This window comes from Camelus dromedarius, chromosome 2 (genome assembly GCF_036321535.1).
Source record: "Camelus dromedarius isolate mCamDro1 chromosome 2, mCamDro1.pat, whole genome shotgun sequence".
Lineage (NCBI taxonomy): Eukaryota > Metazoa > Chordata > Mammalia > Artiodactyla > Camelidae > Camelus > Camelus dromedarius.
Genome location: NC_087437.1, coordinates 52,783,882 through 52,807,791, shown reverse-complemented (window position 1 = coordinate 52,807,791; position 23,910 = coordinate 52,783,882). Strand labels below are relative to the sequence as shown.

The window sequence follows — 23,910 nt, the reverse complement described above, 5'->3', positions numbered from 1 at the left end:
AAAATTTTCATGGTCATTTTTTACTATCTCTTTTCCTTTTATTCTCATATTCCCATCAAGACCAGTCAGGTGCACTCTTTCAGTCTACCTACTCCATTCTTGCTGCCATGGGAATCCAATCCTCCTCACCTCATATTTACTGTATAGGAACCACATTCCACACAGCCACTCATTCATCATCTAGGCCCTATGCTGAAGATCAGACATGAACTGACACATAAGCCTTCCAGCTAGACCTCCATGTCTTCACCAGGACAATCTTATCTGCTTTCAGCAAGTAAGCCCCCTCCACAGGGACCTATAAGGCACGCTGTTGCCCACCCAACAAATTCTAAATTCATACTTTGCTTTCTTTCATTTACTCAACAAGTGTTATTGAAGTGTTACCACATGCCAGGCACTGGTACTAGGTATAAAGAGGTGGACAAACTAGGCATGAGCCCTGTCCTCAAGGAATGTAGTCTAGTGAGAAAGACAGACACAAAAGCCAAAATCACAGAAGTAATAATCACTGTTGTATTGTATAATCACTATTGTTTAATTACAATTGTTATGAATGATATGAGGGGTGCTTATGAGCATATAAACAAGAGATCTAATCTAATATAAACCAGGAAGCAAGACAAGGCCTGAGATCTGAGTAGGAGCCCAGGTTTAGGTGTGTGTCAGGAGTGGGGGTTGTTAAACGTTCCAGGAAGAGGGAACAGTTCATTCAAAGTTCCAGGGTTGAGGGTACATGGAGTGGGAGAAACTATTTGCCTATAGCATAGTAATCAAGGAGGAGAGTGGCAGATAAGGAACAGATCATGCGGAGAATTGCAGATTCTTTAAAGGTTTTTGGACTTTGTCCTAAAAGTTATGAGAAGCCATTGGATAACTTGACATGACATACTTTTTTCTCTTAACATTTTATTGTGAAAATTCAAACATAGTGGAGAGAATTGTACAATGAACACCAATATTGTTGACTCACATAGATTTTACAATTAACATTTTGCTCCTAACTTATTTTTAAATTACGTCACATTGACAACTATGGAGGTGTTAAAAAGGAGGAAATAAATTTAATCTCATCATCTCAGGGAGGATACAGAAAGTTTAGAAATGGTACAGCCTAGCTGACATTATGATTAGAAATTTTTTTCTTGGTTTATCACCAGCATTTATAAAACCAGACCTAGGGAAATAACTAGGTCTGGGGACACATACATGGTCTTGATATAGCAAATATTTAGCCTTGATTAGAAATTATTAAATGCACAAAAGTACAAAGGATCATTGAAAAATTCCAAACACAATTCTTGGGGAAAAGTGTACTACAGTTATTTTTTTCACATACACCCTATTTCACTTTATCTTTGTGAACTATGACTCCAGCTCCAAGGTAATGGGTTAAATCTTTTTATAACCCAATTTCTTCTTACTAGGACTTGAAATACAGTGTTTCAGGAGGTAAAACTCCACAAACACTTTAGTTTCTAAGATAATTTGCACTTCACCAGACAAGTGAGTTGATGAAGCCCTGATAAATGATGGCAAGGGAGATGGAGAGGGGAAAAAAAGATAAATTGAAAAAAAAATATGGGAAGTAAAACTGATGGGATGTATTAGCTAATTAAATGAGGGGAAAAGAAAAGGAAGTTTTAGCAGAGATGTTTAGAGGGCAAAGGGGGAATAGATTATTAAAACAATTATTTTAATCTTGGATATGTTAATTTGTATAAGCCTCTGAAATAAGCAGGTGAATATTCCAGTAGGCAACTAGACTTTAAGCAAGTAACTGCAAAGGGTAGTGGTGTTCAAGGCTATAAATATAGATTTGAAAACCAAAGGCATATAGGTCCCTATATGATTGAAAGGATGAAAGCATCCTTTGAAAGGATGAAAGCAGATGAGGTTGGCTGTGGAGAGAATGTAAAAAGAGCAGACAATTGTCATTTCTTGAGTCATCACCAAATCTCTGGGTCTCAGGTATCTTAAATAATGATGCTGTTCCAGATGACTATTTTAAACCAAGCAAGAATCAAATTGCCAATTCTTACAACTCAATAATAAAAAGAGTAATAATGGGCAAGGTATCTGAATAGACATTTCTCCAGAGACAATCTACAAATGGCTGATAAACACATGAAACATCATTATTAGGGATAGGCAAATAAAAACCACAATGGTATACCACTTCACACTCACTAGGGTGGCTGAAATTAAATGGCAGTTCCTCAGAAAGTTAAACATAGAGTTACCATACGGCCCAGTAATCCCATTACTAGGTGTATTCCCAAAAGAATTGAAAACATTCATACAAAAACTTGCCCGTGAATGTTCATAGCAGCATTATTCATAATAGCTAAAAAGTGGAAACCATCCCAAAGTCTACCAACTGATGAATGGATAGATAAAATGTGATACACCAAAACAATGGAATATCATTCAGCCATAAAGAGGAATGAAATACTGATACATGCTACAGCATGGATGAACCTTGAAAACTTTATGCTAAGAAGTCAGTCACAAAGGACTTCATATTACACGTATGATTCCATTTATATGAAATGTCCAGAATAGGCAAAACTATGGGCGAAGAAGATTAGAGATTCCTTAGACGTGTGAGGGTGGGGAAGTGTGAGGGAAGATGAGACATGACTATTAATGATAGGTTTCTTTTGGGGAGGCCATAAAACTGTTCTAAATTTGTGATGACGGTTGCGCAATTTTGTAAATATAAAAACCACTTGAATTGTACATTTTAAATAGGAGTATTGCATGGTATGCGAATTATAACTCAAGAAGGTTGTTTAAAAAACTGAAATGGCCCTGTTATCAAAGTACGTCACCAGCCAGAGACCATACTTTTTTTTTTTTAATGGATGGGGAAATAACAGGCGCAGACAAATGTCGGAACTTCCAAATTTGGGCTCTTTCCACTCTATCATGCTATAGGGGTGATGGCAGAATTAATCTTCATTCTTTGTGATACCATTATAGTCATACATCTCTCTAACACTTAAAATCATTGTTTACAAATGTATGCTTAACAGTCCTCCCTTATTAGACCACCTAAGTCTTCAGATCAGAGATTCTGTCTGACTTCTGAGCATCAGTGTCTTGGTAAAGTGTTTCGGCACTTAACAGATGTTCAAGTGAAGCTTTTTCAAGTAGAAAAGATCCACAACTGAGGCTACCTATTTAAAAGCAAAGCACGGAATCCAGTATACAGATAACCGCCCTCTCCAACCAAAGGCAGGCACAAAAAAAGAGAAACTAATAAAGCGGAAGAAAGGAAAGATGGATGGGAGAAAAGGTGGGCATCGCCTCCCTCTGCCCCCAAGGACGGTTTTCTTGTACAGTTCCACAAGGAATTGAGGCGCGGCGGGTGACTTCACTATGCTCCATGACGACCACCACTGAGGCGCGCTTACTTTCCCGCCTCAGAGAAACCCGGAGATGGGGTTAGCGCTGCGCGAGGGGCGGTGCTTACGTCACGTCCGGTTCGGGACGAGCCACTGCTGGAAAGGGAAAGCGGGGAGCGAGGGGGTGGAGCCAAGAAAGCGCGCCTTCTGGGAAGGGGTGGGGCCTGGTTAAAGAGCGCCGCGTCATATCCGGGAGACTTAGAGCCCGTGCGGAGGCGGTACGGAGCGCTTCGCTTCTCAGCGGCTCAGGAACCACTGCGTGGTGCGAGGCTGCGGCGGAGCCTCTAGACAGAAGGCGCAAGAGGTTGGCAGCTTCGATTGAAGCACATCGAGCGGCGAAGGCAGATAGGAGTCATGAGCGACAGCGGCGAGCAGAACTACGGCGAGCGGGTACGTAGGGCCGGTGCAGGGGGCGGCTGTGTGGTTCCCAGCTTCTCTTATCTCTTTCCAGGCCCGTCGGCCTCGGAGCGGGAGACCGGGGCGACTTAGGCTCCGAAGTCTGAGGCCGGGAAGGATGGGAGTCAGGGATTGAAGAGCCCTTGTGGGTAGTCGCTTTAGTCGTGAAGGAGGCCGCCGGCGGGTTTTGGTGGCCCCGTACCCGAAACGGCGGTTTTTTCCGTTATAACAGGGGGAGAGATTAAAAATGGCCGCTGCGTCCCCTCGGCGGTGGGGGAGGGGAGCGGTATCTAGTTTCGCCGTTGCTCTCCTGCGAAGCCTCGTTGCAGCCATCTTGGGCTGGCGGGCTGGGCGCGCTGCCAGAGGCACAAAATGGCGGAGGAGCCGCGCGTCAACGCGGGCGCGACCCGCCGCCGGGGACGGAGGCGGACCCGCAGTGTGAATTGGGGTCTTTCGCTTGGTATTTAGATTGAGACAGGGCCTTCCTATGGGCCCCGAAGGGATGGAATCGAGGGTCTTACTGGGGTATCTTTAGGGTGGGGAAATCTCGTCTGAGGTAGACTTGAGTTCTGGGCCCGTTAGTTTGAGGGAATTGCGCGCGGGCTTTGTTCGACCTAAGTGGAGTGCTTTTCTTTGATACTGAAAGGGCTTTTAGACCAAAATTCGTTGTCGGTGCCAAGTGGATCGCGAAGTCGCTGGGATTTTCTCGTTTTATGAAGTAGATATTTTCCCCACCGGAGGATGGAGGAGAAATTGGCGGGCAACAATTCATGGCGACGTTGTTTCCTTTGTTTTGAGACATTCAGACTCAGTGAGCCACGACTTGTGTTGGTACACTTTAAGTCTCCATTCCGAAATGTGGAGTTCGGTAAGGGTTGAATAAACTGCAGAAATAAAGACAGTTCCCGAGCTTTGAAAGCATGATGTAAAATAAAGCTTGGTTGCAGGGCTGTGGGTATAAACAGGCAAAAATGTAAGGCTTGCCAGAATCTTCAATATTTGGAGGTTAAGGAGATTTGTTAGGAAAAGGGTAATAAAAAGCCCCATAGAATTTGATTTGATTTTTTTAACTTGATAGGATTAAACTGCGTGTCTTTACCGTCTGTTACCTGTTATTTTCAGGTAAATCTTGAAATATTTTAGCAAACTTATAAAACGGATTTTAGGTGGTTCATTACAGGGGCATTATTAGAAACTTTTATCTTAACTCTTGGAATCTTAGTGAATTTACGGTGCAGCTTTGGAACCAAATCTGGTTGATTTTATTTGAACTAATCAGGCTCCGCTTTTACCTATTCAGATGAATGTTGGCTGTTTTTCCTTTCCGTAAGAATTGATCCACTATCACCAGTGTGTGGGATCGTTTAAGCTTTCTTAGGGTAAGAAAGCTTGGATCAAACTCACAAGTTATTAAAGTTGTGGCTTATGGTTTCTGCCAGTTGAATATACTGTTGAAACTAGGCATCGGTATTTGGACTGGGAAACAAATGTTAATTTTTAAGGTCTAAAGTTACTAAAATTACTGTTGTTTTGAGAGCACAGAAGGGTCTCTGACTGGAGGACTCTCAAGTTGAATAAACCTGAGTTACTTGTGATGGTGTGCTTGTGAAGGTGAAAAATTGTCTAAAGGAAGTTATATTTTATTTAAAGGAGGAAACAATTCCAGGAATTAGGTTCTTGATTGAGACAGGTCAAGAGACATTGTCCTCCAACTAATCAAATTTTTGAACTGGCATTTTCTATTAGGATATATATCCTAGTGTTTCTCATATCCTGTTCCATAAAACGGATATTCACTAAATTCTTGTGAAAAGAAAGTTATAAATTAAAACTACGTGTTAAAAATTGGTATTTTTGTCTTAAATAAGAGTCTTGATTTCCTGGAAGAGATTTCTGGACTTTGAAGTTGTAGAATATCTCCACATAGTTTTGTTTGGTGTTTATTTTGTGTGTAGATTGCTTTCAAGTTGGTGTATTGGAACCTGAAGTGGTTAGAATAGCCCTAAAAAAAAACAGGTTTGGACTCTCAAAAAATGCTTGCCAAAACCATAAAGCTCAATACTGCAGTTTAAATACAGTCCTATAAAAAAAACACTAGGTACAACAGTTGGGTCTGATTGTTAAAAACTTTTGAAAGTGCCTAAAAACGGTATGGGGAAACGTTGCATTCAGGATGATGATCTTGGACATGACCTGGTATGAATAGCTTCTCTGGAGCCTGAAAAATTACTTTCATTCCACTCTTAAGCTTTCAAACACTCCAAATTGTTAATGTAGGTCACTAATACTTAGAGGTCTAATCAGTTAGTGTTAATGTCACTGACATCTTTTCAGTTCAGCTGGAATTCTCCACCCCCATCAGTAGCTCTGGAAATGTTTTTTCCCTCGCTCCTTTAGACTTTAGAAGTTGTCTTCCTAAAACAGACGGGAGTGGAGAGGGGAGTGGTACGAATGGGGAATAAATTATCCTGATTGTTCTTAGTGTACTTACTGTGAATATTGGCACTCAGAGATGCAGTTCTTTGTGTTCCCTTGTCTTTTAAATGTGCAGTGTATGCGTTCCTGAATTTTTGTTGTTCATTTCACACTGTTAGAATCTACATTTTACCTATATCGGATTTTCCTTGTCAGAGTTGATAGATTTAAATTGAAGATTTGTTCCTAATTAAAGCTAATTTCCCTGATATGGTCATACCCATGTAAAGTAAAATATTTTTAATTTCTAAATTAAAGTTTCTTCCAGTAGTTGCCCAAAATTGCCTCTCCTCTCCACCCCCAAGAGGTTGACTAGCACTTTTGGGAAAAGGGGACTTTCTTAGCTAGCAGTTATGTCATTTCACAATATGGAAGAATAAGAACATGATAGAGTTCGTAGCTAGGTTTAGTGTTGCATGGTAATGTTGAGGGAGTGATAAATCTTACAGCCCAGTAACCGTCACAGTGTTTAGGGTATGGTGAGGTTTGAATGTTGGGTCTTGGCACCTTGTAATGTCCTATCCTCCTAATTTCTTTAGCTTCTACAAGTGGGTCTTTACCTAGAGAATCCAGAAACTAAGTAAGGAAATGCTTTTTAGACCACATCATTTTAACTTGTCACTATCAGTATTACAATAAACACTGATAGAATATTGCTTATTTTTTGTAGAAGTAATGTGTTTGCAATATAGGTATATTATCTTTAGTCTTATTCTCTATGGAGATAAATAGCATCTGGATACCATTCCATCAAACTGCTTTTCAGATTCTGCAGTTTTTCTCTTCTGCTTAATCTTGGGGTTTGTTTTTTTTTTTTCCCAGTTCTTTGTTTTTAGCTCTTAACTCTAAATTTGAATTTTCAAAACTGAAACTTCTCAGTCTGTTTCTTCCTAAAGGATTGTAGCCATTGCACCAAGTTTCTTTAAAGTATTGAATTAATTTTGGGTGGGAGGAAATAGTTCACATTGTTTTGTTTCACTGTGAGTCTGGTTAGGTACAAATCTTTTGAAACCAGGTGGAAGAATGTTTTTCTTGGTTTTAACTAAGACTTTTAAATATTGTGGATATGGTCTGGACCTAGAAGGTGGCATTTTGAAACTGAAATTACAAGTGATTACAAGGTAAGTACTACCAGCTTTGTCTGTCAAAGGTTGAACAGGAGTTCAGATAATGAGATGTGTTGAATGGAATTCACCTTATACAGCCATTCCCCCTTCTTAGCTCCAATAAAACCCAAAGCTTAAGGGATAAGTATTAATACTTCATAGTGCACATTTTGCCCAAGAGAAGGGTAGTGCTACAACTGTATATATCTTTTGAGCCTTAGTATTGTGTGTTATGTTGGTCAGTTTTTACACATAATTGTATTGTTTAAAAGATACAGTGATGAGGTGGTGATGTTTGGGAATTTCAGGTGTTTGATCCAATTTAGTATTTTGCGGTGTGGGTCATGGTAGAATTAGGTATTGTGATTTAGTCTTGTTTTTAAGCAGCCGTGGGGGAGGAGGTCTTTATAACAAACTAGAGTACAAATGCTCAAAAATCTTTGCTTTGAATTGGGTTTTGGAGGTTATTTTCTGAATTTTATCAGTAAGATTGCTGAATGTAACAGCATGGATGAGGACCCCTTTTTGCATTGATTTTTGTGCTTAGAATAAAAGGTAGTCTTCTGGAAAAGTAGAACTGAACTTGCACTTTTGCTGGAAAGCACCAAATGTTTTATGAATGTAAATAGAGTCTACTGCTTCTGCAAGAGATTTTTTGAAAGATGGACTTAAGAGCTGGTTTAGGTATGTCAGATGATAGTTTTTTCAGAAAGTATTCTCAGTCTTTGAGGATTTTTTTTTAATCTAGCCAACCCTCTAGTAGAGTTTAGCTGCAGAAAAAATAAAATAGTTCTTAATGTTGATATGAGCATTGATCTTTATAACAGAATCAGTGAGTTTTTCTTTGGCCCCTCCCAGTTTTTAGAATATTACCTTGTCAATCAACCTGAGTTTGCCTATGTTTTTGATGTTATATGAATTCCAGTTGTAACCCCTGAAATCATTTTAACAAAAATTCTGTTTGTGATGGAACAATTTTAAGTAGGACCTCTTAACCATATGTCAATAATAACGTTAGTTGTTGCTCTTCTGGTTTCATTAAGTGGCCACTTGAACTTAGATGCGTTTAAATGAACCTAATATTTACATTATCTAGCAGCTTATTTTGTTCTTTGAATATAAAAGGAAGAAGGTTGGGAGAGGGTGATGAAATAACAGCAGGAAGGCATCCATATTGACAAGTTGTGATTTCTGGAGCTTTGGCCGCTATTCCAGTATCTTCTGCATCTAAGCCCTGTATCTGTATACAAATTTTAGGAGGCCTTAAGAGAAAACCTGCTTGGGCATTCTGATTCCACGATTACATTTGTGCTGCCAGTAAACGTATCCCATTACATTTTAGTGATGGATATTAAAAGAAAACCAATTACTGTGACTCCCTTAAATAAAAAGGCTATTTAAATTTTTCCCTGCATTAAATACGCAATAATTGACTTTGAAAAACTAGGCTGAAAATTATCTTACCCTCTTAGAAAAGACATCACAGCATTTCACCAGAGCCATGCATGGTTGTCTTTGTGATCAGATAAGTAAGATTCTTTTTAAGAAAGTTTTATTTTCAGAAAGAAAATTAGAACTATGAGGAAACTGTTAACAGTGAAATGGAAGATCATATGGTGCAGTGCAGGAAGACTAGGATGTTTTATGAGGGCAGTATTTGTTTAGGGTGTTCAGTAGACACTATTGATCTGTTAAATGTTACTGAGTCTTTTTAATAATTTCAGTAGGTGAGCTATAATTTTTCTCCCAATATTGCCACCTTTAAAAGTAGGATTGCTCCTTTGAACTGCAGAAGATTTTAACAATATTCATTTGGGGGGGTTACCAAAAATCTTCGAAAACACCATTGTTGGATTCAAGTTCGTTCTGCTTCCTTCATAGCTATTTGCATATAGTCGGTTGACTTGATTTTGTCTTTTTATGATTTTAGTTCTAAATTTAGTAGGTTGGATCATTTATAAAATCTCACTAGAGCAGCTTTCTAGGGGTGGGTTAAACACTATAGTCCAAATTTTCAGATTCCCTTACATTGTTTTTCTACAGAACTCTTTATGCAGTACAAAAATGTGGCATTAAATACATTCTTGATCTTATCTAGATGAGTCACAATATGTTAAGCCTCTTCAACCCTGAGCCTTGTTATCATTGTGCAAATGAATTGTCCGTGCCTTCCTTTGTTGCACTTTTGTATTAATATGTCACTTTTTGACTAGAGATGTGCTTTTGACACTTAGTATATTTTCTATTGATAAATACAATAAGAAGTGTGAAATGTAATCATAGCTCTTAAAGTGTTAGATGAACAGTAAATGTTCAGTCGTGCACTTCACATTCAGCTTAAGCATGATAAATCTACTTGGAGTAGACAAATGAGATTTGATTACTATATATATGAACCAACAGGAAACTAGTTTCAGTTTTTTGAGGTGCATATTCTAGTTTTTCTAAAAATCCAAAAACATCAAAAGGGATTTTTTTTTTCTAGTTTCAGTTTTGGCACTGGATTTTATCCTGGAGTTTTAAAATATTCTTCATCCTGTTCTTTTTCTATTAAGGTTAATGTTGAAGAAGGAAAATGCGGAAGTCGTCATTTGACAAGTTTTATAAATGAGTATTTGAAGCTCAGGAATAAGTGAAGCTGAAATTTGAAAAAATAAAAGAAAGAATGCATGCTAATTATCAGACCAGAAGTCCCACTTGTAGAATATTGAGCAATTTGTGTGAAGTGGGGAAGATGAAAGAAGTCAGAATTTGAAACGGAAGAATGAAGAAAAGAAATAAAAATGAAGTTAAGATAAGAAGTAATCTGGAATCAGAAAGCACTACGCTAAGTAATTACTAGTCTGTTTATGTGTCCCTGTATATTTTGCTAAACATGCATGCATTATTTGTTTAATAGAAGAAAATATATACAGGGTAAAGAAGTGCCTTCCAGGGGAAACGTTTAAATTAGGTAATTCTTATTTTAACTTCTTAGTCAAATGATTGAAATGCAACTTAAAATAATACTTTGTAGTCAAATAGGCAGGAATGAGCTCTCTAGTTTGGGTAACAGCTGACTTCATGTTGTCTCCTTTAGATTTTTCATCTGTCTAGCTCTGCTAGTCCTGGGTCATGATGAGTGAGTACCTCTGGAGTTGGGGCTGGTGGTCTGTGCCACTACCCCACCCTCAGAGTTTTCCTAAAGAAGGATGTTTACAGAAGCAAACCCCCAAAATCCAAGCAAAGCATTCAACAGGATAGTTCCTTTTGGCATTTATAAAAACACTAATTTTTTTTTCCTAGATGGCAATAGTGGAAAGCTATGACCACTTAGGCCCTACCTTTAAGATGCATGTATGCTAAATTCACATGATTCTTAATTCTTTTCTGTTTAATGCATATATTCCAGCTGAATGACTAAGGTTACTGATAAAAAAATTATAGGGGCTTCCCTTAGAATGAGGTAGGTCACAAAAGTGAACAGAATATCTAACTCAAAAGTGGCAGTAATAGGTGCTTTATTCATAAATCAGCTTTATTCCCTTTTCTCATTTTCTGCTATTAACACTTAACTGTTAAAATGATGTGAGAGGTGTAGATCATTAAGTAGCTATATCTAGTTCTTCACTCCCACCACTTACTGGGAAAACAGACCCGAAAGTTCTTGTCGTTTCCCCTTCTGTGTGTTTTACTCTGTTTTAGCTGAGTAGAGGAGTCAAATGATTGGTGCAGTGTTGTTAGCCTCAGTTGGATGGGATGAGTATGTGTGTCAAAATAATACTCAGTAGTATTCTGCTCTGTTGAGAAAGCCAAGAATATCACTTCTCCTTGAAATGAAAACCTAAAAAGCTTTCCAAGAATTGTCAGACATAGAGCTCTTGGGGGGAAAAGTGACTTAAAAGACGTTCTAGAAGGATTCATTTTCTGAGACATTAGGGCCTATTGTTAGTGTAAAATTTGTGCTTAAAATTTTTTTCCTATCTTACAAGCAAGAAAATTACTCCCGTTTATAGGTGATGTAGTTTCCAGCATTTGCTTTGCCCCAATTATTGCTTTCTAAAATTTGCCACATACAAACTCATAACATTAAATTAGATAATGTTAATTTTTCATTCAAAATTACTTACAATTTAGGTAGAAAGTTAAAGCAAAAGTGATATAAATACATGGATTCTTTTATCAGGAGACCTGAAAGTTCCTTGGGAACCAAAAGAGAAAATACTTGTTATACCTCAAAGGGAGAGAAGCAATTCGGAATTTGATTATATGGCCCAAACTGGAAAGATGTAAAGCAAAAATAAACGTTGATGCTAGTGGAGCATCATCCATTCAGGTTTTCTCTCCACCCAGCTTCCCCCACTGCCCTGGGCAAAGCATCTTTGATTCTGAGTGTGTCTCCTTTCACTCCCTGCCAGGAGGATAAGGTGGAAACAGGACTCTTGTGTTCAGGCAAGCTATAAGGTACATGTCCCAGGAGGGCTGATTAATGCCAAGGAGCAGGTAGGACAGAGAAGATGGCAGAAAACAAGTTTCCAGGGAAAATGCCTTTGCCAAGAAAAATTCAGATAGGAAGCATAATTAAACGTGTGGTAAGTTTAAAGAAAGGAAAAATGCCCAACTAACTCCAGACCTGCTGAAATAAGCTCTAGTTAGGGATCTCTTTTCAAATGCTAGATAGGATTACTGTATACCTGTAGGAGCCACTGTTCAAAATCTAGTTCACTTCATCCAGTTTTTAAAATACGAGAAACCTAGCAATTGGATGGTTTTCCCCACTTCTGGCATCTTTCAAAAGGTTTTTGTAAGATACTGCCATTCTCAGAACAGGGAGATACAGGTTGGTATTTTGTTGGAAGGCTGAGTTTGTTTTTACCTGATGTGTTCCCTGTAGGTTGTATATAAGTATATGACTTAAGGTCCAATCTATAAGAACTTGATTCCCTGAACCATTTATGGGGAATTTTTCCCTTTTCTGTTTTTCATGCTAACTTTAAGTTTATGACCCTTTTCCTTGAGGTATTGATGTTCAGGGTAGGGCTTCTTTTAGTAGGTTTTTAGTATGTTGACAGTTAATAGTTTTGTCGGCCCTGAGAGTAGACTTTGAATTCTCCTTGTGTAGGGGCTTTCTTAGCTGTTTTTACAGATTTGACCTTGGACTAAGGGCTAAGATTTAAAGTTAACTTTATGTTTTTATATTTGGCTAATAATTTTGGGTGTCTTTTCTTTTAGACAGGCTAAATATCCTTGCATATATTTCCAAACCAGCTAATGGCCAACATAATTACAAAAGGTTTTAACATTAAGACTCTCCCTGACAAAAAAAGGTAGGAAGTGGAAGCATTGTTTCTGTGTTAGCCTAATGTCAGTACAGAAGGGAAAGCCTTTGCATTCTGTTTTTTTCCTGATCTAAGAAAAGATTGCTCACAAAATGCATCTGCGTATAGCCAATTAGTTTTAGAGGTTGAGTGAAAAGTCTTAATATAATTTCATAAATACTATAACTTGGACCCTTGATCTGCTCGAATTTTCATGGGGAAACCTCATTAAGGTTTATTCCTAGGCAAGAAGTACTTTCTCCTCTCTCTTGCTGGACAGGCTGATAAAGCATCTGAGCTTGGAAAAAGACTTTTCTATTAATGAAGCAAGAGGCTTAAAAGATGATCTTGATTTTCTACTCTCTCTGCCTTTTTCAGATCCCTAGACTGATTTCTATTAACTACAGTTACTGTATTGGTTATCTTTTAACTCTTACTGTAAGGCACCCATATTTTCTCCCTGCCAGAGTAAGTTGTTATCTCTGTTTTTCCATTAAAGGTTATAATCATTCTATGAAGTAATCTTTCTAGCATTGGAATAAACAAAGGCGTTTAGTAAGTAACTTTGGGGTCCCTATTTCTACCTTCTCTTCTAGATTAGCTTTTGTCTGTTGTAATGATGGCAGAAAATGTACCCCCCATTTTTGAGAACTTCTTTGTCCAAGGAGAGAAGGAGGTGAATTGTGCTTTTAAATGTTTGAGTGTTCAGAATATTTGCCAGAGAAAGCCAAGGGATTGTTAACTGGGGTCCCTAAAGCCATAGTGTATCTTTTAATTATTCCTTAATGTCCAAAGCAGCTGTTATTACCCTTAATAATGAGGAATGCCATTTTTTTCTTGGAATCTCTTTACTAACTTATGGTGGAAAGGAGAGGAGGCTGTCACATTTCATGTCACTTCACAACATGTTTTATAATAACTTGGGAATCTTACTGGAAAGTTTCTAGAGTTGTTTTAAGTGTAGAGACCAGAACTCACTTTGCCTGCTGAATTACTCTTCTGTGTTCTAAACTTCAAGCTTTAATTTGTCTTTTCTGTGTTGCATATGAATTTGATCCCTCAGCATCATAAGAAGGATCTTCCAAATTTTTTCCACTATGCTATAGGTCACAGAACATACTCTATAAAATGGTCTGTGATTTAAAATAAGTTCATATCTTCTATCTTTTCAAGAATGGCCAGAGTATTCTGAAGGTCTACCACATAAGGAGGTCTCTTACGATAACTTTTATGCAGCTTCAACATTGATTCTTAACCCCAAGAGTGATTTATTGTAATGTGGATTCTTGAGTCTGGTTATTTCTGCTCTATCTTGGGCAGGAGGATTCACTAAACTAATGCCTTTTAATTTGCCTGCATTGGATAACCTGAAATAAAGGTTGTCTTGCATGATATTACCTTGGTTAGCTATCAGACTGAGTGGATTCTCTTGTCTTTTCCACTATTTGTTCTGGTGCCTTGGCAGAATATTTCCATGGATCCAGTACTTACTGTATTTATGCTTTTCCCACTAATTAGTTAATTACATGCCTTTTGGTCACTGATAAACTTGTCCTGTTTACCCATTTCTTTGCTAGTTCCTTTTAGAGGTCTTTTTTGTACTACCTGTCTACCAGCTAGCCCAGTGTTGTTAGGGAAAGCTGTGGGTATACAGTATCTAGATTTTGGTTTTAACATACAGTTCCTGAACTTCCTCCCTTACTGAGCCTCCATTAAGAGCCCCTGATCTATTTTGGTTTTAATATATTTTTTATGTAACTTTTCTAACTGCTTATTTCCAGTTCCCTATCCATTTGCCCTGGCTCATCTCCACTTAGGAAGCTGTACATCTTTGGCACCCTCTCAGTTCTTACCTCTGCAGTTGACTGCCTTTCTACTGTAGCTCCATCTGGTTGCTTTCAGATTCTTAGGGGCCTTCCACCATGGTTAGACAGACAGGGTCTTCAGGTCTAGTGTCCTCCAAGCTGGTCCTTGCTTTCCACTAGATTTCTACCTTTCTCTGAGACTTGAAACATATCTTTGTCTTTTTCCCCCACTCAACAGTAAATAAGACTTGAAATTCTGTGGTCTTATGAAAAAGAATCAAAAGCATTTTAAATAAGTTTTATGAATTTTATAGAGTTTTTTATTGCTGGTGACTTGACTGAAATAGGTATAAGGTACAGGTGTCATAGTTAATAAGGTTCTTTCTCACCCTAGTTTTTATGGAGTAACATTCCCAAAACAGTCCTTGGGCAGTTCCCTTAACTGTTTGGCTTTGTTTGGCACCCATTTCTGAAGAGAGTGGGGTCAGTTAACTCTTATCCCTGCTCCAAAAAAAGGGTGGAAGTTCAAGTTAATTGGCTTACGTCAATTGGAGCAGTGCAACTATTATACCAGGTATATTCAGTTCCTGCCCTTACCTGTGTTTTCTTATCTTGGAAGGGGATTGCTTTCCCTCACCATTTATCTCACCACAGCTTATTTGTTTTTAAAATTGCCCAGAAAGTATACAAATTAAACTTTTGACATCTACGTGTAGGAATCCCGTTCTGCTTCCAGAAGTGGAAGTGCTCATGGATCTGGGAAATCTGCAAGGCATACCCCTGCAAGGTCTCGCTCCAAGGAAGATTCCAGGCGTTCCAGATCAAAGTCCAGGTCCAGATCTGAATCTAGGTAAGAAAGACTGTTGTGGGATTATCTTGTTACTCTTAGCTTTGAAATTGGTGTGTGCTTTGTAAACTAGGAAGATAGAGAGGTTAGATCATTTGTTGGCTTATTTAACAGTGGTAACTAGAAATGAACTTAATCTTAAGGTCTGGGAGACAAGATTGTGGTTAAGAGCCTGGGCTTTTGGTGTTAGGGTTCAGATCTTACCTCTATTTTTTTCTGGCTTGGGCAGATTACCTAACCTTTTTGAATCTTAGCTTCCTTATCTAAAAGGCAAGTTAGTAACAGTACCAGTTCTTCAGAATTGTTGTGAGGATTCACTCTGAGTTTAAGTAACTTAAACTACTTATTAGTGTATTGCAAATAGACTGCAGAATACCGATTTTTCAGTAACTTCAATTCTTGATAAATAGGTATAGTCTAGTACGACATACATGTATATATAAAACAATGCCTTAACAGCACACTTTTTTTTTTTTTTTTTTTATGTTTGTCAAGAGTAGGCTATACCTCCTGGTTTGCCCAGGTCAGCCCCAGTTTATGCCTATTGTCAGGCATAATTAACAGCACTCCCTTTCTCTCTCATAGTGTGTCCTCCCTGGTTTAGATGACAGTTCATATGATCATTGTAGTTAAAGAGCAACTGGTTGATTTTAATACTGCTGGAGAGAACTACTGTGATGGTGATTTTAAGCGAATGGTGGGGCATAATGCAAGAAACAAAAATAAAGGGTGGTATTCCGATGGGGAAAGGTGGGCACAGATCAAGCTAGTATGAAATGTTGCATGTTTTGTGATTTTCAAAAGATACTGAGTTTAATTCATTCTCTTTATCTTAATTATTTTAAGAAATGTTGGAAGAGAGCTTTAGATAGCAGTGGTTTTGGAACTCTTCCTAGCAGAGTTGAAATGACTAGATACAGAAGAAAAGTCTTGATCCCACCTAATTGTTGGTATCATGTTAGTATATGCCTGGATTGTGTGTTCTGTCCTTTGGAGTTTTAAATCTAGAATAGAGTAGTAAAAGAATTGAAAGCTGTATCTTAACTGTCAGCTATCATAACCTTGAATCCTTTGTCTTTCAGGTCTAGATCCAGAAGAAGTTCTCGAAGGCATTATACAAGGTCACGATCTCGGTCCCGCTCCCATAGAAGATCCCGTAGCAGATCTTACAGTAGAGATTATCGAAGACGACATAGCCATAGTCATTCTCCCATGTCTACTCGCAGGCGTCATGTTGGGAATCGGGTAAGATGAAAAATAACGTTTCTGAAGCAATGGGCTGTCTAAAGCCACTTTATAATAATCTTTTCTATCTTGTGTTTTGTTTCATTTGATGTCAAAACTGATACTTGACAGTGGAGCTTTAGCATGGTTACCTGTAGAAGCTTTTTAGTGTTTTGTGTTTTTTTTTTAGTGTTTTGAGATAGTCTGTCTCTTACTTAGAAAAAAAGATGTCTTCCATGTAATAATCTGCATTTGAGTTATCAGTCGCATATAGGCAAAATGGCATCATATTGGTAGCCTGTTAAGTTAAAACTCCACTGTGCATTACTGGTACAGTAATAGTACACTAAATTATATAACATGTCTATATGTTCCATGATAATGTTACTCAGATTTTCTGGGTCTGTTTAAATGGTTTTTACAGAATGCTCTTCCTGAGTTTCCCATTTAGTTATAAGGAAGTTTTCAGGTATTAAGGCTCTTACCTTCCATGAGAAGTTCCAAATGAGATGGCATTTAGTGTGTTCATACTGTGATTTCATTGTATAATCCGAATAGTTTTATAGGATGTGTGTGTGTGAAAATGGGATGGAATTTGACTATTGTAAATATGTGTGTGAAATAAATGAAACTTTTAGGCAAATTCATTATGGCAACTGGAATACCAGCAACATTTGGTTCATAATTTTTATTATAATGATTTCAAGCTGCTTAATACCTGTTAAAGCTTGGTACGTATCTTCTGTGTGTGTGTGAACACTATGTATATGATGTTTCTATAGAAATAAAATCAAGCTGAACATGCTCTTCCGTATCTTTGACAATTTAGAGCCTCCCATTGTGTGGGTGGTATATCTTAATTCAACATTTTAAATAGTTTTTTCCTTCTGGCTTAGAGAGACAGTGCTATTCTGATTATCCTTGTGTGTGCATATTGTGAGTGTGTGGACATTTCTTAGAATAAAGTCCTGGAAGATGAATCCTTTGGGCAAATTGCCCTCCAATCTCCAAAAAAAAAAAAAAAAAAGGTTTTTTACTAATATGAACTGCTATTCCCCCCCACCTACCCCCACTTGATTATTTACAATCTTTCCTGCCCATTTTTAAACTTGCTTGTGGTGCTGCTGTAACACTAATTTTTTAAATAGTATTTAATTTAGTTATCTACTTTAGTATTGGTGGCATTTTTGGCTAATTTGTGCATGATCCCTTTAAAAAAATACGACACATTTTAAAGTTTAAAATCCATTTTTCTATTTCTAGGCAAATCCTGATCCCAACTGTTGTCTTGGAGTATTTGGATTGAGCTTGTACACTACAGAAAGGGATCTAAGAGAAGTGTTCTCTAAATATGGCCCAATTGCTGATGTGTCTATTGTATATGACCAGCAGTCCAGACGTTCAAGAGGATTTGCCTTTGTATATTTTGAAAACGTAGATGATGCCAAGGAAGTAAGTAAAAGTCTTGTAACTTCGTAAAAATACCAGTCCTATTGTTAACTTCAAGTACTTGGATAAGGACAATTTTTGCCTTTTCTAACTGTACCTTGAGCTAAAGGAAATCTATTCTTCTGAGAACAGCTATTGAAGTGAATAAAATGAACTTTTCCCCCAGCCTTTTAATTTGGAAAATTTCAAATGTATGCAGAATAACAAAAATATGACAGTTGGTTCTGTATTCCAACTTGGTCTCCTACCACATTACTTGAAGTAAATTCCAGTGTAGTTGACTGTTTCCAGATGTGATATGTGTCTCAATACAGATCTGTAAAATATTTAGATAATGATACGCTCATTTAGAAAATTTAACCTGTGTTTACATTGAGTTACTTTGTAAAATGGAGAAAAACTGATTAAAAAGCTGATAAAAGTCGTGGCTCAGGTGAAAGGAACTGGTTTTGAGTATATACTGGCAAGTGATTTTATATTTTGATGTTGATTTGAGGCAAAATCTACAAAATAAAAAACATTTTAGTATGTAGACTAAAAATATATCATTGTGTGAATCTAGGCCACATTTAAGAAATTTGGACTTTAGATACATAAGGATGATAGCTGAAGTCATCTCTAGGGACAGTATAAGCAAGGGAAAAGCTTGAGAAACTTAATGACAAGCCTTCTGAGATCAATATTGAGATTAGTAGTTGAGCCCTAAATAAAATTACATAGTTTATACAATTTTTGTGAAGATTATACTAATTTTTAAAAACCATAAACTAATTTTTAAATAGAGTAAGTTCATTTACTAAAAGAATTGAAAGCTGAATGCAAGTATTAGAGATTTAATTAAAGGGATGCTTTAAGATGGCATTCATTTTCATTTTGGTAATAATTGATCCTGAGAGATATAAATAGGATTTGCCCAAGGTTATTAACAGTATAGGCCTCCTGGTTTTCTTTTTTCTTTTTTCATGGGACCGCAGTTAACTTGAAAGACAGCATATTTTGTATCTGAATCAGCAGTGCCAAAAACTGGAAGCTTTAAACAAACTAGAAAATAGCATTAATTGGAATTAGAAGTTTAAATTCTATTCAGGTGAGAGGGGGTTCTTTAAATAAATTGTGAGCAAACTGCTGAGTCTTTGGGATATTTTTTCCTTAAGTGCATACTGTTTCATTTAGTGTATATTCTAGATGAAGGAAATACATGTAATTCAAACTTTCTCCATCCTAGCCTTTTGCTTCCATAGCAGGCAGGGATCCATAAACTTGTGTAAAGGATCAGACAGTAAATATTTTGGGCTGTGTATACCGTAAGATCTCAGTGACGATTTTTCAACTCTGCCTGCCATTGTAATGTAATGTAAAAGCAGCCATATATAGTATGCAAAGTAATGACTGGGGCTGTGCTTCAATAAAACATTTATGGTAACTAAACTGAATTTCATGTAATTTCATTTATGAAGAATATTATTTTGATCCCCCCCCCCCAGCCATTTAAATTCTTACTTAGCCCATGGGTCATAGTTTGTCAACTATGTATGTATGTATTTAGAGGTGCAAGCACTGTCAAACTGTAGTTAAGTAGAATAATTACTTCAAGTATGCATGGGTTAAACTGTCATTTTTTGTCTTATTAGGCAAACTTCTCTGGGCTTTTATGGTTAGCTTTTACAAATATTTAATGGACAGAAAACCCATAATGTTCTGGCCTGAAACCTCCAGTTGGACTTTATGTATAGTTATTTTTTGGATAGTTCAGGGCTTTGTCCAGGATGTATATGACAACTTATGTGGTTTTTTGAAGGCAAAAGAGCGTGCCAATGGAATGGAGCTTGATGGACGTAGGATCAGAGTTGATTTCTCTATAACAAAAAGACCACATACCCCAACACCAGGAATTTACATGGGGAGACCTACCTAGTAAGTTTATTTTCAAGGTTGTTAAAATTTGATATACAGTTCAATTTAACTTCGAAGAGCTATGCATGATGGGGGCGGGAGGATCTTTGGAATTTCAGACTGGCTAAACCTATGTTAAGTGGAAACATTCTGTTGGTGGCACAAATTTTGATACCATTGAATAGATCGCATCCCATTTTATCATAAAGAAATAACATACTGACCTTTGCTGGGTAATTAAATGTTCGTCATCAGACCATTTTTCACTATTAAAGGTAAAATCAAATTTAGATAAATCTTACTAATTTGTTATTCATAGTGGCAGCTCACGCCGTCGGGATTACTATGACAGAGGATATGATCGAGGCTATGATGATCGGGACTATTATAGTAGATCATACAGGTAAGTTAACCATAATACAAAATTTAAGTAGCCCCCAAAACTGAAAGACAAACTATCTCTTCTCCTGACTCAGTTGCAGCCTAATTTAAAGCAGTGCTATACCTAAGTTTTAGCCTTTGATAAAGTCGTTACCTTAAATACTAAAATGCAGACTTTTAGGTATTATGTCTTTTTAACTTATCTTCATATGTATATGTTTTAAACAGCAAGTTGTAAACCAGCTGAAATCCCTGTTTTAAAATGTGACAGTGCAAACAAAATTATAGACCATAAAGTGAGTTTCATGTGCTGTATTTTGAAAGCCATTGCTTTATAAAGCAAGTTTTTGGTATCTAAGGTATGCACTGGAGGGCAGGAAAAACTGATTCTTGAGAGTCCAAACAAGTACTTAAGGGCAATAATTTAATGTAACAGTGATAAATGGGTTTTTTTTATTACCAAAAATACATTTTTCAGGAGTTGGTAGGGAAATGCCCATGATATTGGAAATATTTTGAAAGGTAAAAATGAAGTGAAAGTCTCCTTTATTTTAGCAGCAGCAGGTAATTTAGAGCCTGTCTTGTCAAAATGTAAATTGCATAGTAAGTATTGACCACAGCAGTTATCCTTCTTTGGATACCTAATTTTAGTGTGGTGTTTAGGTGTGGATGTCTCCTGCCTTCCCCCACCCCCAAGACTACTTGGTAATAGGGTAATAGGTTTATTGATTGATTGATTGGAGGTACTGGGTATTGAACTAAGGACCTTGGGCATGCTGAGCATTCACTCTACCACTAACCTATACCCTGCCCCCCATTTGGTAATGTTTTAAGAAGTTGACAGTCCTGATACCTATCACTGACAAAAAGAAACTTTGCTAAAAATGACATTTCTGTACTAAGTGACACTTAAGGGATTGATTTGTGGAGGCTGCATAGATTAGGGTGTTAGAATTTATTTTTACTTTCATTCACTTGAGCATTTACTTCTAATACTTATTTTAACCACCAGGGAGAGCTCTTTGCTGGTTTGTAAAAGGTGGCAAAAGCAGCTGTTTATCACTTAAAGGAAACTAGCTCTCACTTCTCGAGTCACTATTTTATTGCATGAATTGTATACTTTCAAAAACTTTAAAAATGAATATATGTTGCTTTTCTGCCTACACAGAGGAGGCGGTGGAGGAGGAGGAGGATGGAGAGCCGCTCAAGACAGGGATCAAATATATAGGTATACCAGAAGATTTAAAATCTGTAACAGTATTAGTAGAATGGCTCACATAAAACGTGGTTATTAGTATTTTGGTAGTTAAATTATGTCATGTTGCACAAAATTGGATTGCATGAAGTTCATAAAAACTAAACTAAACTGAAGCCAAATGATAATGTGTACATGGCTTAATTTGTGTGTTTACAGAAATTAATTGGGCTTACACTAGGTGATTAGTCAGTGGTACCATGATGGTATAAACTAAGAACCCATAATATTTTACTCTTTGTTTATTCCTGATAGTTTTGTTAGCTTTTTGTAAGCATCTCAGAATAAGCAAGTGAATATTCAAGTCAGTCTTATGTAAAACTAAATCACTTTGAAGTACTATGAATGAAATTTTATTTTGGGTATCATTCATGGGGTATGGTTAAAACTAGTGGTAAGAAGAATTTTTTTTTTCTTTAACATTCTACTTAACAATTTAAAATGAGTTAGCAGATTGAATGAATATATGCCTTGCTATATTTGATCTGTTGACAATCTCCAGTAGTTAGATTATCTGGTACTGGGCCTGATTATGTGCTTCATTCTCAGGACTGAAACAGACCTTGACATCCCATGACCGATGGAATATTTTTGAAGGTCAATAAGGACCTTTTGAAAGGTTTTGAAACTGATAAAGGGACCATATATAATTTTCATGTGTCAATTTAGTCTAACTGTAATCTGTAGAGTCTTAGATGATCTTGACATTTGTTTACAGAAGACGGTCACCATCTCCTTACTATAGTCGTGGAGGATACAGATCACGATCCCGATCTCGATCATACTCTCCTCGTAAGTTTTGATACGATTTTTTTGTTTTAATAGCAGGCTTGCCCTGACTTAACAAACCACAGCAGGTAACGGGTTGATTCAATACTTTCCCCTGTTTCTCCCCAATTTTTGTGTTGTAGGGTTCAAGGAAGTATATGAAAACAACCCTTGTCATCTTACTGTTGCTAGTTAAGATAGCAAATGTTTGTCATGTCACCATCTGTAGCTTTTGGCAGGGGGGCAAGGGGAGGTTATTAGGTTTATTTATTTACTTTTACAGGAGGTGCTGAGGGTTGTACCCAGGACCTCGTGCATGCTAAGCATACACTCTACCCCTTGAGCTATACCTTCCCCCCTGTAGTTTTGCTGTTTTTTTTTTTAAGAAGTCCTTACAGTTTTTGTACAATTTTTGTACAGCTTGGAAACATTTGAGTGACTTAAACCTTTAGCCATCAGGTTGAGTTATATATACTCCCAGCTATTTCTGTTTAACATTGGTTTTCTTAGTGGAACCCTTATGTGAATGTCTTCTATTCTCACAGTAGGGGATCTCGTACATAGGAATTTCCTGATGGCAGAATAGTCTTAAAATTTTCAACATTAAAAGTATATACTTGATGATCAGTTCTCAGTATTGAAACATTTCTTTTCTTCCTAGGTCGCTATTAAAAAGCATGAAGTTGAAGACTTTCTGAAACCTGCCCTAGAGTTGGGATATTGTTTGTGGACAATATTTTTTATTGTCTCCTGTTTAAAAAGTGAACAGTGCCTAGTGAAGTTAGGTGACTTTTACACCTTTTATGATGACTACTTTTGGTGGAGTTGAAATGCTGTTTTCATTCTGCATTTGTGTAGTTCGGTGCTTTGTTCAAAGTTAAGTGTTTTCAGAGAAGTATGTTTTGCATGTATTTTTTTACAGTCTAAATTTTGACTGCTGAGAAGTTTCTATTGTACAAAACTTCATTTAAAAGGTTTTTCTACTGAATCCAGGGTATTCTGAAGATCGAAGCCTGTGTGTAAAATGCTACCAAATGGCAAAAAGCAACAATAAAGTCTGGTTTTTACTTTTCTTTCTAACATATCAATGCTTAGCAGAACTGCTCAGATTAGATTGTCAGTAGTAAATTCAAGACAAAAATGCCCATTTTCCTCCAGTCCATGAAACATACCATATACTTAATATACCTGCAATTAAGTGTTAAAAATTATGCTCTGTAACTCTATACTGCTAGTATTAGAACTAAAGAACTTTTAATACAGTAAATGCTTAATGCTTATATAAATGTGGATTTGTTGGCCTTTATGTAATAATCTGTATTATATATAGCAGGGAATAAGATAAGAGTTACACAATGTATGCCTTAAAAAGGCTATTTCTTACAGCTGTTACAAGGCGATAATGGTATTTCAACTAGTTATCAGCAAGTTACAATACATTCCACCACAAATGTACTCTTGTTCTTCTAGCTTTTAGCCTATATGGAAAAACGGGGTGCTTCAGAGTTCGGGAAAAGAGAAGGGAACACTATACCTGTGTTGTGGATTAACTGAAGATTTTGCCTGTTCATTTTTTAAATATTATTTTCAGGTCCTTTGCTTAC

The 23,910-nt window shown here is 37.1% G+C and overlaps 1 protein-coding gene and 1 non-coding gene across 4 annotated transcripts; one reads left to right on the top strand and one right to left on the bottom strand.

Annotated features, from left to right (window-relative positions):
- Positions 1 to 1,148: 1,148 nt before the first annotated feature.
- On the bottom strand, positions 1,149 to 1,261 carry LOC116155816 (small nucleolar RNA SNORA72). The gene has a single exon (XR_004139709.1). It is a non-coding gene; the product is annotated as a small nucleolar RNA SNORA72 (small nucleolar RNA).
- A 2,330-nt stretch (positions 1,262 to 3,591) lies between these two features.
- On the top strand, positions 3,592 to 23,379 carry TRA2B (transformer 2 beta homolog). 3 transcript variants are annotated; one of them, XM_031452761.2, is made up of 9 exons: positions 3,592 to 3,800; positions 15,206 to 15,339; positions 16,419 to 16,581; positions 17,824 to 18,012; positions 19,808 to 19,923; positions 20,222 to 20,305; positions 21,452 to 21,511; positions 22,260 to 22,330; positions 22,968 to 23,379. In XM_031452761.2, the coding sequence occupies exons 1-9, from the start codon at positions 3,765 to 3,767 to the stop codon at positions 22,976 to 22,978; spliced, it is 864 nt and encodes a 287-aa protein (XP_031308621.1). In that variant the 5' UTR covers positions 3,592 to 3,764; the 3' UTR covers positions 22,979 to 23,379. The 3 variants fall into 3 exon arrangements, with proteins under 3 accessions (XP_031308621.1, XP_010974461.1, XP_010974462.1); XM_010976159.3 differs by having other exon boundaries at positions 22,257 to 22,330; XM_010976160.3 differs by lacking the exon at positions 22,968 to 23,379 and having other exon boundaries at positions 22,257 to 22,341.
- The last annotated feature ends 531 nt before the right edge of the window (positions 23,380 to 23,910 follow it).